The 15,933-nt window shown below is 34.6% G+C and overlaps 1 protein-coding gene across 6 annotated transcripts in view; it reads right to left on the minus strand.

Moving 5' to 3' along the window:
- Positions 1 to 15,933, minus strand: part of Patronin (calmodulin-regulated spectrin-associated protein patronin) — a 210,824-nt gene that overhangs the window by 158,596 nt on the left and 36,295 nt on the right. For all 6 annotated transcript variants that reach the window (XM_072532006.1, XM_072532007.1, XM_072532008.1 and 3 more), the window contains exons 3-5: positions 11,377 to 11,586; positions 7,009 to 7,236; positions 3,458 to 3,708 (exon numbers count right to left, since the gene is read on the minus strand). In XM_072532006.1, the coding sequence (XP_072388107.1) occupies positions 3,458 to 3,708; positions 7,009 to 7,236; positions 11,377 to 11,586 (689 nt within the window). The remainder of the gene's footprint in view (positions 1 to 3,457; positions 3,709 to 7,008; positions 7,237 to 11,376; positions 11,587 to 15,933) is intronic.

Consider the following 15,933-nt stretch of genomic DNA (forward strand, 5'->3'; position numbering starts at 1 on the left):
TTCACCTTAGTAGATCACACTGAAGTTTCAGATGTACACATTGTAATGAACTTAAATGAAACCGACGATAACAACGGTGAAGTTGAGCACAGAACGACTTCACAAACAATACAGTCGATATGTGACGAAACTGCAGAGAACTCCACCTAACAATACTGAACTCCAACCGGGACCATCGATATGTGATAAAACTATGCAGAGAACTCCACCTAGAAATACCGAACCCCAACCGGGACCATCGAGATTTAAGAAACTATGCACAAGACTCGATTTAATAATGCCAAATTGAAATCAAACCAGGAAGGCCAATGTCGAACGGAAGACAGTCAAAAAATAAAATTATCTCTTTAAAGTGTTTTTTTTTAATTCTGCCTTTAAGAAATATTTTTTGTTTACAATATTTGATTTATTACAAAAATTTTTCTTTTGAATATAGCTTTTCTATGGGAATAACGTTCCCAATAGATGCAAGTTTCAGTAGTTAAATTATGGAGGTTTGTGTGCACATTTTGTAAGTATTTTCGCTTAGGTGCGCATAATTCCCCCAGTCTCCCCTATTCGTCCATTCTATTTGAAATTCGTCTATCCATGGCTTCGTTCAATTCGTTCCTTAATGATCTTCGTAGTCTACCTCTTCTTTTTCTTTGCACTGGACTCCATTCCGAGTTCTTTTCTATTGGTCTTATGTATCCATATCACTCAAGAAATCCATTTCGATTGCTGGAATTCTGCTCTTGTTTGGTTTATTTATTAACCAACTTTCTATCCCGTATGTGATTATACTGTATAAACTCACTTTTTTATGTTCCTGGTGATCTGTTTATCCCATAGTCGCCGTTTATTTTTATCATAATACATCTTGTCTGCGTTAATATACTGATTATTTCCTTCTCGGTGGTTCCATTTCTTGACGGTATGAATCCTAGGTATTTAAATTTTTCAGTGCCTTTTGACCTTTTTATTATTCTCAGATTGTAAGTTTTTTACATGCTGGTGTTCGGTAGTTAAGTATTCTGTCTTACTTAGGTTTATTTCTAGTTTGAGGAGTGTACAGTGTTATAGGCATGACTGGTATTTCCATACTTTAATATGTCCTTTTCCATGGTTTTAGAATTTGTTCCAGAAAGATTTTGAACAAGTCGGAAATGTAGAGCATTCTTGTAGTATCCTTTGGTACCCTTGAATTATATTGAATATTTATTGCCGGTTTTAATTTTTTTGCATCAACACTGCTGTAGAGATTTTTTACAGTTTCTATTAATCTCTAAGGTAATCCGATTTCTTTCACTGTTTGTTTTCTGGGAACTGTCTGATATGCCTTACTGAAGTCTACGAATTCCATATGGACAAGCCTGTCCTTTGCTGTTTTAATCTCAATCAATTGTTGGGAGGTGTAAATGTGGTATATGCAAGACCTTCCGGATGTAAAACTTGTTTGATCCTCTCCGATTTTATCTGGGATACATTTTTTTAATTGTTCTTTTATTATTTCACATATAGCCTCCCTATACAAGCTATGACGCTAATACCTCTATAGTTTTCGCATTCATTTCTATCAGTTTTTTATATAATAAGGTGATATAAGCTTTGGAGCATTCATCCGGTATTTTTCCGGTTTATTGGGTACATTACATGGACAGTTGTCTAAAGATGCAAAAAAATAATGTCACTTTCAACAACTGTATAATCTTTACCGCTGATGCAAATATAGGATTTCCACCTATATATTTTCCAAATGCCAATTTCTTCGTCTCGGAAAACAATACCTTGGTGGAATTAATATATATATATATATATATATATATATATATATATATATATATATATATATATACTTTTACGTTTTTAACAAATGTTTTTTGATTCTCTCTTCATTCAATATACCTTTTTATGATTTATTACCATATTTTGTATTTTTCATTTTTACAATGACGATTAACTTTACTGATTTTTATGTGTATAAGCAGTTCTCATTTAATACAAGCAAAGAATATAGAGGGGCATATCACTGCCATTTTTTAGTCTGGACTGGAGTTACACAAGTTAAACAAGATTTTAATTCCTTACCGTGCCACTAGGGAGCGCTCACGCGAGTGCCATTACTGCTTCTAAAATATGAAAGAGGAGCAACAAATGCAAATTGCAAATTTCTTAAGTAGATGCCACCTGGTCGTGTGCATATAATGCTTAGCAAAAATTTTTGTATTTTATAAAATTAGAGATCAAATTCTATTCATGCACCATATTTTTTTTAAGAAAATAAAATATTTTAACTAAATCTGGGAGAAAAAGCTTAAAAAAATTCTAAGGTGTTTCGATCTAAAACTAATTCCTGATTATATATCACCACATACACCAAAAAAATTTTGTTACGATTTTTTTGAAACGCCTCTCTAGAGCTCAACAATGGAAGATGCGGAAAAAGGCAAAAATGGCTGCTGGGACATGGACCATAGCAAATACAAAGAAAACCAAATCGATAACACCCGAGGATAAAAAGAATTCGGGAGAATACTATCACCCCCCTCGCAACAGAGTTGCTAAGAAACCAAAGGGCTCTAACGAGCAGACTAGGTCATAAAGCAACGTGACAAAAGTATCCAGAATGGTGGTAGCACACAGACGTTATCCGGGTACTCAAGCAGATAGATCAGGCTCAAGCAGATCTGATTATTAACAAACTGGAACAAGCAGTTTATGAAGCTCCTATCGGAGGTCAGAATAAACTCTGCAGTTCCATAAAACATCGTTTAGCGAAGGGCCCTATGGGTGAACTGTGCCAACGAGTATTTAAAAAAATGAACTACTGAAGTGGTGAGGACTATTGAGGGCCTGTGGGAGAGAGGCAAACTTAAATATAGTTGATCCAAATAATATTCCCAAGCGCTCCATGGTCCTCACCTGCGTTCCCGAGAAAGAGGCTGATGAAGAAACCATCAGGATAAATACTAATATTGAAATTTTCATACCTTTTTAAGTTTTATTTAAAGTCCTATTTAACAATTTAATGTATTAAAAATAAAGATTTTATCGTGAAAAAAAAAACAGTTTGCAAATCAAAGGCGTCGAAATTTAATTAATCGCAGATGCATAAGTTAAATTGCTTCGTTCTTACTCCTTCCCACTTCCCACTAACTCTATCTTTCATGATATAGTTTTAAGCCGACGGCCACGGTTTAAGTTTATGCAGTCGCCTTCTACGGAAGTGTTTTGAAGTTTAATAACCGTGACAAATCGCCCCTTTGAAATATCCTGCTATATTCTTTAATACAAGTCTGGCATATCAAAATTTTGAATTTACAACAGTATTTTGAAGTTTTCAAACAATTTTATTTTGCATATCATTTTTATACGATTTTATCTATTGATTTCAATTTGATGAGTTGTACTGATAAAGTTATGTAATAAAGAGATGACTAATTTAATAATAAACACATTACATTTTAAAATTACTTACTCCCGCATATACGTTATATCTTCCGGCATTAAATGGAAGATGGAAGAAGGCAAACATCTACTGCAGAAATCTTGTAGTAATTGAAGATTGTATATGCTGTCCTGAACGGATGGAACGCGAGATATCCTAATATCAGTCCACGATAACTCGTCAGGACAATAATATGAAATAAGCGCTGCTAAAGCCACACCGTCGCACAAGTCTTTCAAATCTCTCAATGGCGAAAACTCTGGTACTTTCAAGCGGTCACCCTATTAAAAAAATATAAATAAATGATTAATGATATTAAGTATATACATACATTAAACTTTTAGAATCAAAATTAGTCATATTTAACAAGGTCAGACTGCATTTACATAATAGTCTGGGCTACTTTTACAATTTTTCTAAAATGAAATTTAAATTGATAAACTGTTATAATTTACAAATAGAGTTACAACTGTTAGATATATATTGAGAAAAAAATTACTGAAGAAGCAGAAACATGATCTTATTGTACAAGAAAGTGAGACTAGACTTTTAATAACTATTGAAGGTTTAAAAAATTAAGTAACTAAAATGGATCAAGAAAATTCTTCAAATCATAATCAAAAATAAAATTTAATACCTAGAAAAGATAGAAAAAGATTTTTAGAAGTACTTCGCGAGCGATTGAACAGTATAAAAAGACGTGCCACGCGCGTAAGCTGAGAGTGATTTTAGTTGGTAGGCAAGGTACTATGGATGCAAGACCAAGGATGCTTAATTAAGGGCAAGATCCCGCAAAAAGGAAAATGTGTTTGGATCTACCCTATCTACTCTAAATCCAACTCATGCCAGGTATGATTCACCTGGTACGATCTTTAGAAGATTTCCACTCTCGCGCAAAAAAAGTCTTGAAGTGCCAACAGATGGTGTTTCAGTACCAGTAATTTGACAAAAATTGTACCTTGGAATTCAAATATATTCTACTTCAATTAACAACTTGTACATCAGTATAACATCGGGCATCCCGAACAAAATATTACCAAAGTAGAGTTTCAAAAATCATTTAAAACTCTGTACCACAAAACAAGATAATAAAATTCTCCAACTAAACAAAAAATATCCAAAACCGTTATATAACATGAGATAAACTTCATATCAAAAACAAAGCGAATACAGTAAAAGAACTAGAGCAAGATATCTCCACTAATAAGAACATATAGTGATTCTGAAAAGCCAAGATTGAATAAAAAGAAAGATTTAAAAAATTAAACTATAAGTAGCTACCATACTAAACACGTTTTAAAATTAAATACGTTATACAAAATATCAATACGAACTAGAACTGTAGAACATTACCAGGCAACTTATTTAACAGACAACACTTAAAAATGGAACTTATATAGACAACCTCAACAGAGAGAAAGAATTCAGAGAATAAGCAAGCTAACATCAACAGAAAAGAATTCAAGTTAACCACAAGTCAATGCAGAATTAAGAATGGCGACCTATTAACAACAATGGGTGGAATACTTCAACCAGGCACTTAATATAGAGTAAGAGGAAAACCTGGAAGACGAAAGAGAAGAGGTAATGGGAACAGAAAAAGGGAAGAGGAACCACCAATGATTCTTGAATTTAAAAATGCAGTTAAAAAACTAGCCAGAAACAAATTACCGGAAATCGATAATCTCCCAGCTGAACTATATAAAGAAGGTGGCTACGATACCATAATGGCACTACAGCAACTCCATACTCCAACTACCATAAAAGAAATATGGATTCTCTAAGAGAAAGAATGGTTAAGTGCTATATTTGGACTGTACTTCTGTATGGAGCAGAAGTGTGGGCACTAAAAGTATCAAGCCGAATTGAAGCACTGGAAATGTGAATTCATAGACGATTGCTAAAGATACCTTGGACAATAAGAAAAACTAATCAAGAAGTACTAAGGAGGGTCTATAAAGATCGAGAATTACTCAAGACTGTTAAAACACTGAAAAATATCTTATCTGGGACGTATAGTGAAGTGAAATAGATATAGAATATAGAATACTACAATTGATCCTTAAAGGAAAATAGCTGTAGAGGTGTAGGAGGAAAACAGGTTTCTTGGTTAAAAAACATTCATGAATGGACTCAGATATCAAATGCAAAACAATTATTCTATGCGGAAAATCGAGCAGCAATTGTGATAGTCAACGTCGGATAATTCTGATATGGCACGTGAAGAACAAGAATCGTTTACAAATGTTTGAAACATTTAATATATATTTTACAAAATGAGGGTTCTACTATGGCAAATAATATTTCTGTATGGGCATAAAAAATTAACTGTCTAAATTATAGCAATCAACCTAGCAGATCCTTTAGTTCTATCTAGGCCTATATCTTATCTTACTATGAATGGTTAAATTAACTGATCAACTAAATCAACTGATTAAATTAACAAGTATGTGAATAATGCTTATTTTTTCAGAGTGTGCATGATATCGTGTAATATATGAGAGTTCACAGATGTGTGATGTCTTTCTGTATGTTTTCTCCCGACTAGTGTCGTTTGTGTGTCTGCGGGACAAATGGGCGATGCTTTTGCACCTTTGTAACAAGCCGACTTGACGGCTGGAGTGCCGCAGGGGTCGGTTCTAGGACCCATGCTGTGGAACTTGGCATATGACGGGGTTGTGAGCCAACAACACGGAGATTGTGTAACCTCTTTCGCATTTGCGAACGTCCTTGCTATGCTAATCGTGGCGCGGGATAGGGAGGACCTTATCTTTGGTGCACAGCGTACATGCGACCAAGTCGAGGAATTGATGAAAATACGTGAGCTAGAACTGGCTGCGGGTAAGACCGAGGCTATAGTTCTCAAGAGATCAAGGAAATGCGTGAGGAGCAGGTCAGAGATATTTGAGGAAAACGTTGGAGATAAAGGAACAAGAAGAAAGGCGACCCGGAAGGAGGCAGGGTGCCCAGGAGCAAGCAAGAAGAAGGCAGAATGAGAAGGGGAGAGATTGAACATGAACTGGGAGGAACAGAGGGAGAGAATTCAGTCGTAGTGAGAGAATGCGTGAGAATTGTGCGTGAATAAGAGATCGAGTGAGTGCCGTGTCGATGTTGGGTCCCAATCAGGGTGATCCGGCCGGTAATTCACCGCTGAGGAGGGTGTGTTTTTAGCAGGTAGGTCTCTGGCATTGACGGCAATGGTGTCCGAGCAACACCTGCGCGCGGTCTCGGATATCATCGTGGCCACGCTGAAGGAATCCTGCATAACCGAGGCTGGAAGGCGGTTCTGCCCAGCTTCTAGAACCGAGGTATGTTTCGAACATTTGAACCACCCCCCCCCCTCATAAAAGACGAAAAAAGGACAGGAGAAGACAATCATGGCTTCAAAATCTGCAGGAGTGATTCGGGATCACATCGATCGAACTATCCAGAAATCTGTAAGCAAGATCAGAAGCGGCGGACAGGGCACTTGAAAAAGAGAAAAAGAAACCTGAAGTACTCATTCTAAATATAAAAAAATAATTTGGATCTCTTTTACTTTAAATTCCGTAACTGAAAAAGCCAAACTTAAAAATACTCACGTCTCCTCCATTTTGTTCTTCACCTATTTCTTCTTCTATCCTCATTCGCATCGCATCACAAGCATGTGTTACCCATTGTAAGAGCTGATCCACTACATTATCTGGTATATTCGGCGCTGAACCTTTCCCATGCTTAAATCTATATATTGCAGAAAGAACCCTATCTACCGACACAACTTCCTTCGTGTATAAATTCATTATCATTTCTATAACAGCCATGTGTGCAGACTGAAAAGAAATTACATTGATAAATATATTCTGTAGATACAAAAAATTATTATTGCACAAAACTATACTTTGTTAAATAAAAAAGTTCCAGTTTAAGTAAAGAAGTAATAAAAAACAAGTGACAGTAAGTGTAAAAATTGTAAATTTAATTCATAAAATGTTTTGTCAATTTGTAGCTTTTTCAAATTTATAATTTAATTTTAATTGTAACATCTGTAGTACCTAAATATCTGAAGAAGCCACAAAGTTATGAAACATGTCACGAATATGTAAATATCGTGAAAGTTTTTCAAAAATATAGTTGAAATATGATTATTTTTCGTAAACATAACGAATTTCCATTAAGTAAATTCCATTTTTAGGTAAATAGCTAATTAAACCAGTGATAAAATGAAAAAGCATAAAAAAAATCGGTTGCCTGTAAAGTCGGTTTTACGGGCGAAGATTTTACGTGACAACGTCTTTTTCTCGGTAGAATATTTATTGATATGAATATTATTAAATTGCACAATAGGAACAAGGAATTGAATGAAAATAAGAATTGCACAAATTTTAACTATAGAAATATATTTTGTTTACTAAAACATTGTACATGTAAACTTAAACTTAACTAATTTCTATTTGAGTGATTTTGTTGAGGATAGGACGATGATAGGAGAAATAGCATCGCACCAGCGGACCGATCATGTTTGAGTGGGAGAGAGACGCAAGGCATTCGCCGGTCCGGCGGGCCTCTCTCTCGTTCGGTGACTCATCGTAACAGACGTGAGCGGGCGTTACACTTTTTCATGAGTGACTCCGAGCCACAACCTAATTTAAGACGTTGTCACGTCAAAACATGAAGTAAACGCTATGAAAGCTTTCCTTCCAATGTTCGGAAGTTTTTACTATTTGTATAAGAGGGAAAAATAAGTTATCGCTTTCAGATAACATCTACTATACGCCACACTAATGTGCGACTTTCATTCAGACGATAATCTTGTTGCAATATGTACTAAAGGAGGAATTAGACTGCTCGACCAGACCGACCGTCCACGATCGACCAACATTACGAGTCTATGAAAATGTATGCCCAGAGTTATTATTATAGACTGGTGGACCGTCCATCTCTTACAGCGACCGATTGCTATCGTCCAGTTTTGAAATTCGGACTTGTTTGAATTTTTGATCCGTTGGTCGATGGATATGGAACATGTCGCATTCATTTATACCGTTCTGAGCAATGACATTGACCACTGACATTTCAAAATTTGTAATTAACCTATAAAATTTGGGCTTGCTCATGCGATAATAATTTTGAAATTTAATAGAATCATTTAATAGAATGGGATATAACACAAAGAATTCTCCTTGTTGGTGTCTTTTTAAAAAAATGTTACGCACCCAAACAATTTTTAACAAAAAGCCCGGTAAAATAATATTACAAAAATGTGGTTATGTTGCTACACTCTCCTGACGTTTTGACGATCGGTCGATGGAACACGAACGAGTAATTTGAGTTTCAAAAAAAAATACAAAAGTTGGTAGTTCGCCGTCGGACGGTAGGTCATGGTCGGTCGGGCAGTCTGGTGCCTACCTAAGTGCCACAGAGATCCGAACACTCTCACAATAATTTGTACAATTATACAGGGTAGTAAAATAAACAATCTATCAAAATTGATTGAAACAACTTCACGGTTAAATCAATTAATAATGTGTTAATGCACCCCGGCGGGCAATACACTCTTGATGTGCCTGGGCTCGCTTCCCATGAGGTGGTCAATATCCTCTTGGGGTATTTCGTTAATTAACTCCTCCCGAAGTGCTCTTAAAGTTTGAGGAAGATACCCTAAATTAAGAATCCTCAGAACCATCATGTCCTATACGTGTTTAATTGAAGATAAATCTGGGGATCTCGGTGGTCGGAGCAAAATATTGACTCCAGTCTGTTCAAAGAAGTCCGTGGTGACTCTCGCAATATGTCGCCTTGTGTTATAATGCTGAAAAATTGTATGTTGTAACGTCTGAAGGTAGGGTATGAGATCAGGTTCCAGAATTTCTTCTACGTATCGCTGAGCTGTCAAGTTCCCTCTGACGAAGATTAGCCGTAGCCCTAAACGATGGCACCCCACAGCATAACCCCAACAGTAGATTTCGTCTTTCACCACATCGTCGTCTAACCCTGACTTGACCATAATGTATTTCTAAACAGAATCGAGATTCATCACTAAAGACAACTTGATTTGCAATAGACCTGGTAGTGGAGAAGCGGTCTCTTAGAGCTATCAACCTTAGGCGACGATCTTGAGGTTCTCTTATTCTTTGGCACAGCCCTGTCCCCTCGATCTTCGTGATCAGCCCATTTGACGCCATGCCCAATTACATCTTAACACAGTATCTAAACTTCTGTAAACCCTATTCACAATTTCCCGAAAGGAAAGTCCGGCTTCTTTTAGAACCCACTCCCTATCAAACTCGTTCAGTTGATAGAAATTTGCGCGTCTTTGTACTCTATTTGCGCGTCTTTGTACTCTAGGCATTTTAAACAACTTTCAAAAAAAAACCGCACACTGCTAAAATTTGATCGGTATGTATGAGGGTTGTCTTTTTAGTTTTGCATATAGCCATAAACACAAAAAATGTATAGACTTAAAGTACTTTATTGCTTTTCAAAAACATGTCCCACCAAGATCGATCCACTTTTGTATGCGTTCAAACCAACTGGTAAAATAGATATTCCAGTCTTCAGTTGATACCTGCAAAATCGCTGTTTTAAAGGCATCGATGGTTTCTTCTGGTGACTGTAATCGCTGCCCATGCATTGAATTCTTGATCTTTGGGAACGTGAAGAAGTCGTTAGGACTTTGGGGCTATACGGTGGATGGTTTAACAATTTGATGTTTGAAGCTCCAAAAACTCTTGTCTTTTGGGTAGTGTGAGCATTTGCATTGTCCTGAATAGAATTATTCGCCATTGTGTGTTGCTTTGTCGAACTTCTTATAAACAAACGATTATATACCAATCAGAAGTAACCGTTCTTCAATTTTCTAAAGCAATTGTTGCCACATGACCAGATTTTGACACAAAAGTTGCGACCATTTTCTTTGACACACTTTTGAACGGATCATTTTTGTTTTTTCTCATCGTGAAACACCCACACAGTGAATTGGCGTTTACTTTCCCGTTCGTAGGAGTAAATCCAAGATTCATCGCCACTAACAATACAATAAATGTTTTTTGAGCTTGAGGTTTTGTTAAACCATTCCAATGTTTTTCGACACCAATTGACACGAACCGCTTTTGCTCTTGTGTGAGCATAACGGGAAACCAACTTCGTAACACCTAGTTGTTCATGTAGAATCTTTTGAATCGAGGTCTTTGAAATGCCCAAAGATGCCTCTATCTCCCGGTATGTTACACGGCGGTCATCCTTAATTAGCTGACGAACCGCATCAATGTTTTGCTGTGTGAAATCTGTTGTGTGTGGGTGGACCTGGCCTGGATTCATCGCTGAGACTGGAGCGACCACGTTAAAATTCGCAATACCAGCGGGAAATAGTTGACTTGTGTGATACTTCATTCCCAAAAACATAAACCATTTCAGCGGGGCATTGCTATTGTGATAGTCCTCTCAGAAAATTGTAAAAAAATATTGCTCAAAAATGTTCTCAGCTAAGATCCATTATTCGACTGACTAATTTCAAAAATTCACTGTATCTCCAGGACTTGTCTGGTAATGAAACTCTCGATTTATGTCAAAAAAAGATCATGGTTACATTTGTGTCGGAAGGTTTTATTGGTGGCGCCCTTTAAGCGGCTACATGCAAAAGTAAAAAGACAAAAATCTCGTACTAAACTTAAATGTTACAATTTTTAGTGGTTAGCATTTTAGGAAAAAAATTTAAAAAAAAAACAACAATAAATTGATATGGCTAAACTTCTTATCATTTATTGTTTTTGCGAAGTCTGTATACCAAATATTATTAAAATAAAATAATTTATAATTGGTGTTATAAACGAATGTGAATCATAAATTAAACAAGTGAATCACTTATCACTTATTCATACACTGACTTTCATGTATTTAGCGGATCTGCAATCAATGATACGCTAACGATTGTATTCATTCAGAAATTATATTTTGAAATTACTTATACTTACCATACGAAGTGGATTAGTTTGAATTAACGTTGTCTCTGTAAGCTGCGCATCCTCGTTGTTATAAACACTCTTTCTGCTTAAAGTTTGTAGAATTGCCCAATGATTCAGATTATGATAATTAGGATCTGAATAGATATTGCCGAGGGCCAAGCAGTATATTTCGGCATTTGCCAGACCCCCGACTATTTGTGGTTTCAAATGTTCTTGATTCTGAAATAAAGAAAATTCGATATTACACTGGAAAAATTGTAACATAAGTTTTTCTTGTAATGTCCCAGCTTCCAAATAGAAACCTGTTATCAAAGTACGATGATCAAAACCGATTTTTTTCGTAAAAAGTTTTATGGCAATTCTTAATCGTGCGATCTGATTTAAATCATATTCCTTTTGTGTTTGCTGTATTTTTAACTCATCTATCAAACATAGAGAGTATTAAGTTGTATTATAGACCAGGGAGGATCTGTGAAAAAACGACTAAATTTGAATGTGAGAGGTGGCATTCGGATTTTTGGAGAAGTTGTGTAATAACTTCAGTAATAATAATTGACTCATCCTCTCTCTCAAATAGGTCGAGAACATTAATAAAGAAAATAAAATATTTAAATATTACTAAAAAATAGATTTTTTTCTATTTTCCTTGCTTATAACTTTAAAACGATTCATTTTGGAGCAAAGTAAAATAAAAATAAATAAAATAGTGACAATTAAATTTTCTATAAGATAAGGCTGGTCAAAAATGTTTTAATTTATTACCCTTGCTGCAAAATAGCAATAAATACAAAAAAAGAAGAGGAAACAAGACTTTTTTTATTCAATGTTTTTGAACTACTCAGATTACCTTCTAATATTACCTAGAACATTCATAATTTGTTTAGAAAATCTTTGTAATATAGTAAATCAGTAAAATTACAATAAAATCGATTTAATAGATTTCGCATAATAATTTTGCAATGTAATTTTTTTTAATTGAAATTTTTTTAAATCTTGCAGAACAAAAGCTAGACTATATAGAAGTTTGCCAATTTTTTTACTCATAAATAAGCACATTACAATGTACTTTACGACTCATTCATATTGACAATTCAGACATATACATTTTAAAGTAGATGATTTTAAACTGATATTGATATTGAATGAGTAAGATAAAATCAAGTTATTAGAAGAATTTTTTACCAATAACGACAAAAACAACATTTGTAATGTATTAATGTTTTGTATTTCGAGAACAATTTCCGAAGTGGAAATCGAAACGTCAAGTAAAATTAATTTTAAAGCAAAATTTTGGCTTATTCCCAACAAAAGTAGTAAATTGCATTAAGATGCCACAAGAAAATAGCTTCAGAACAATATTTGAGATATATGTTTGTTGCAACTCGTTTTTCAAAGCAAGGTGTATGGAAAAAGAGGACTACATCCTGACTATTCCAAAGTGAGACTATTCACTGTGAGCTTAATCCAATAGAGATGGTTTGGGCTAAGTTAAACATTACGTTGCAGCCCGAAACACTGACTTTAAAAAAGATCGTGTGCAACAACTCATCCATGAAGCGTTTGCCAATGTCTCTGCTGAACAGTGGCAAAATTATATACAACATGTCATCAGAATTGAAAAAGAAATGTGGATAGCTGACAACCTACAAGAAGATATCCTACCGGTGATTATCACAGCCAACACCGGCAGTTTCAGTGAGGACGATTTTTCCGAAATGGAGTAGAGACCAGACACTGTTATTGTAAGTCTTATCTTTATGCATTAGGTAGCGTTTAGGCTACATAAATTTTTATTCTTTTATTAGCGTAATTTTATTCTTTGGTGTATACACACTTTTCTTTGTAATAATTGTTGAGACTGTTAATAGTAATAATTGATCCAAGTTGGTATATATCCTGTCGGTATATAAATTAACAATTTAAATTTGTAGCCACTACGGAGCTACGATTTTTTTTTGTAGCAGTTTCCCTAGTAGACTCCGTTCTGTTGTTACACCCTGTATAATTTAGTAAAAAAGATTTCAAAGAAAATAGTTTTATTAAATTTTGTGTAATTTGCAAAATCTTGAAGTTGTAAATAATGTTATATTTACTTCTAATAGGATTGCATGATTTAATGTTATCGTACAGGAGGACCAACGCGGTCCTGTATCGCACCTGCAGACTATGAACGTGCCTAGCGGCCTAAGCGGCAACGTCGCTTCTCATAAGCACTGTACTGAAATCCTCTCGGGAGTAGATAAAAATAGTTAGAGTCCGTCTGATTGATACTCTCTTCAAACTTTGGGTATCGCTTCATTAGGACGAGTCTGACACGATTTCTCTCTGCGACTTTTTTTTTGGTTCTGGGGCGCGTTCCCTTGAATATTCCCGAAACATTTCACCCGTCAGACAGGAAAATCGGAAAACAAGTTCCTTCAGACAATATACCCTTTTAATTCGATAGCTTAATAATTGTAAGAAAAAAAAACGAAAATAAAATTGTCTGATCATAAATATAGGTAATTCAAAGCGTCTGACAACTCGAACATATCGGAAAAACTACTGTGACGAAATTCATACATAACCAGCTAATTTTTTCAGGATACTTTCATTAACAGCAACAACTTTTCATATTGTCTTGTTTACGGAACTTATTTTTCGATTTTCCTATTTAACGGGTAAAATGTTTCGGGAAAATTGAAGGCAAAACGCCCGAGAACCAAAAAAAGTCGAAGAGGAAAACCATGTCAGATTCGGCCTAATGAAGCAATCCCAAAGTTTAGAGAGAATACCATATAGACAAGGCGAAAAGCTCGGGTTCGTTCGGAAAAATATTTCCGTAAGATTTGTTTTGCATATTCATGAGAAACCCCAAAATAAGGTTCAAGAGGTCACCCAGGCGAAAAGTTCAAATATTTTTAGACAAATTGTAACAACGAAATTTTTTCTGACCGGACATTTTTTTTTTTCGAATTTTTTGGACCATTCTGAACAAAATAGGTCTTTTGTAATTTTTCTGTAAACTTGATCGTTTTTGAGTTATAAACAATTTAAAACTAAAAAAAAAGAAAAATCACGAATTTCCAGGCTCAAAAACACAAGGAAAAATTATTTTTAAATTCACCAAGGAACTAAATTCAAGTTCAAACCTTGTTTTATCATCCTCCGATAAGTATTTTTTGCTTATTTAATTTTAAAACATTGTTTTTTAATCGGGCAGGGCGGGCGCTCATGTGTAAAATGAGAATTTAAACCAGCAAAAATTTGTGCCATAGATTCTGTTTCTCTCCCTTACACGGAGCCCAAGAGCCCACCCTGCCATAAGCGCTTCATTACCGATTAAAAAACAATATTTTAAAATTAAATAAGCCCAAAATACTTATCAGGAAACGATAAAACAAGGTTTGAACTTGAATTTAATTCTTGGGTGAATTCAAAAATAATATTTTTTAGTCGTGTTTTTGAGTCTTGAAAATCGTAATTTTGCATTTTTTTAATTCTAAATTGTTTATAACTCGAAAACGATCAAGTTTACAAAAAAATTGCAATAGATCTATTTTGTTTAGAATGGTCCGAAAAATTCAAAAAAATTTGTCCGTACCGAAAAAATTGATTGTTACAATTTGTTTAAAAAACTTTTCGAATGGGCGACCTCTTAAACCTTATTTTGGGATACCCCATGAAAGTGAATCTCATGAGAATATTTTTCGGAACGCACCCGAGCTTTTCGCCTTGTCTAATAAACTTTTTTTTCCGACGGGTACTCTAACTAATATGTGAAATAATGTTGGCATAACCAATTAAATGCCAAAAAAATTAAATTTTATAAAAAAGATTTTGGAATATATAAACAATGTCATAATTTAATACATGTGAATGAGATATTCTTCAGTGGATATTTCGATAAAATCGAACGATTAGATTATTTGTATATATGACTCCTTATCAACGGTATTGTTTTATTTATTGCTAATAGAGGACATAATAAAAAGGTTGTCAACAACAGGAAGGATAAATACGACAGTTATAAAAATAATGCGGATAATATAGAGTCATCGAAAAAAATCTTAATTCGAGGTCACGAAATCAGTTATTTATTTAAGTTCAGTATTTATACGGATCGGTGGTAGTTTAGTCACCACGCTGAATGAAGTAACAGATATGGATTTACATTGTCAATATAGCTTGTGTATGTAATATATTTTTATAGCTCTTTTTTTTTATAAACGTAATATTTCTTTTTTTTTTTAATCAATTAAAACAATGGTTTTCAGCAGTATTCGATTCTGGAATGTACGGAATGATGACATGAGGAGTATCCAGAATTAGTCTACAGTTACAATACTTTTTACAATGTTTTGATAAATTTTAAGTAATTATTTAGAGATACCGGTAGTAAAAGCTGCAAGTGATCATTTGTCCAAACGTATAACTGAGAATATTGAAACAATTCAACATTTCATAGATCAGAATCCAAAAACATCCATTTTAGTAGTGGCTTAACAAACAAATGTGTCATTTGGCATATACCAACGTATTTAAAAAAAAACCAATGATAGTTGCATCCGGTAGATTATCAAATTA

This window comes from Diabrotica undecimpunctata, chromosome 5 (assembly GCF_040954645.1).
Source record: "Diabrotica undecimpunctata isolate CICGRU chromosome 5, icDiaUnde3, whole genome shotgun sequence".
Lineage (NCBI taxonomy): Eukaryota > Metazoa > Arthropoda > Insecta > Coleoptera > Chrysomelidae > Diabrotica > Diabrotica undecimpunctata.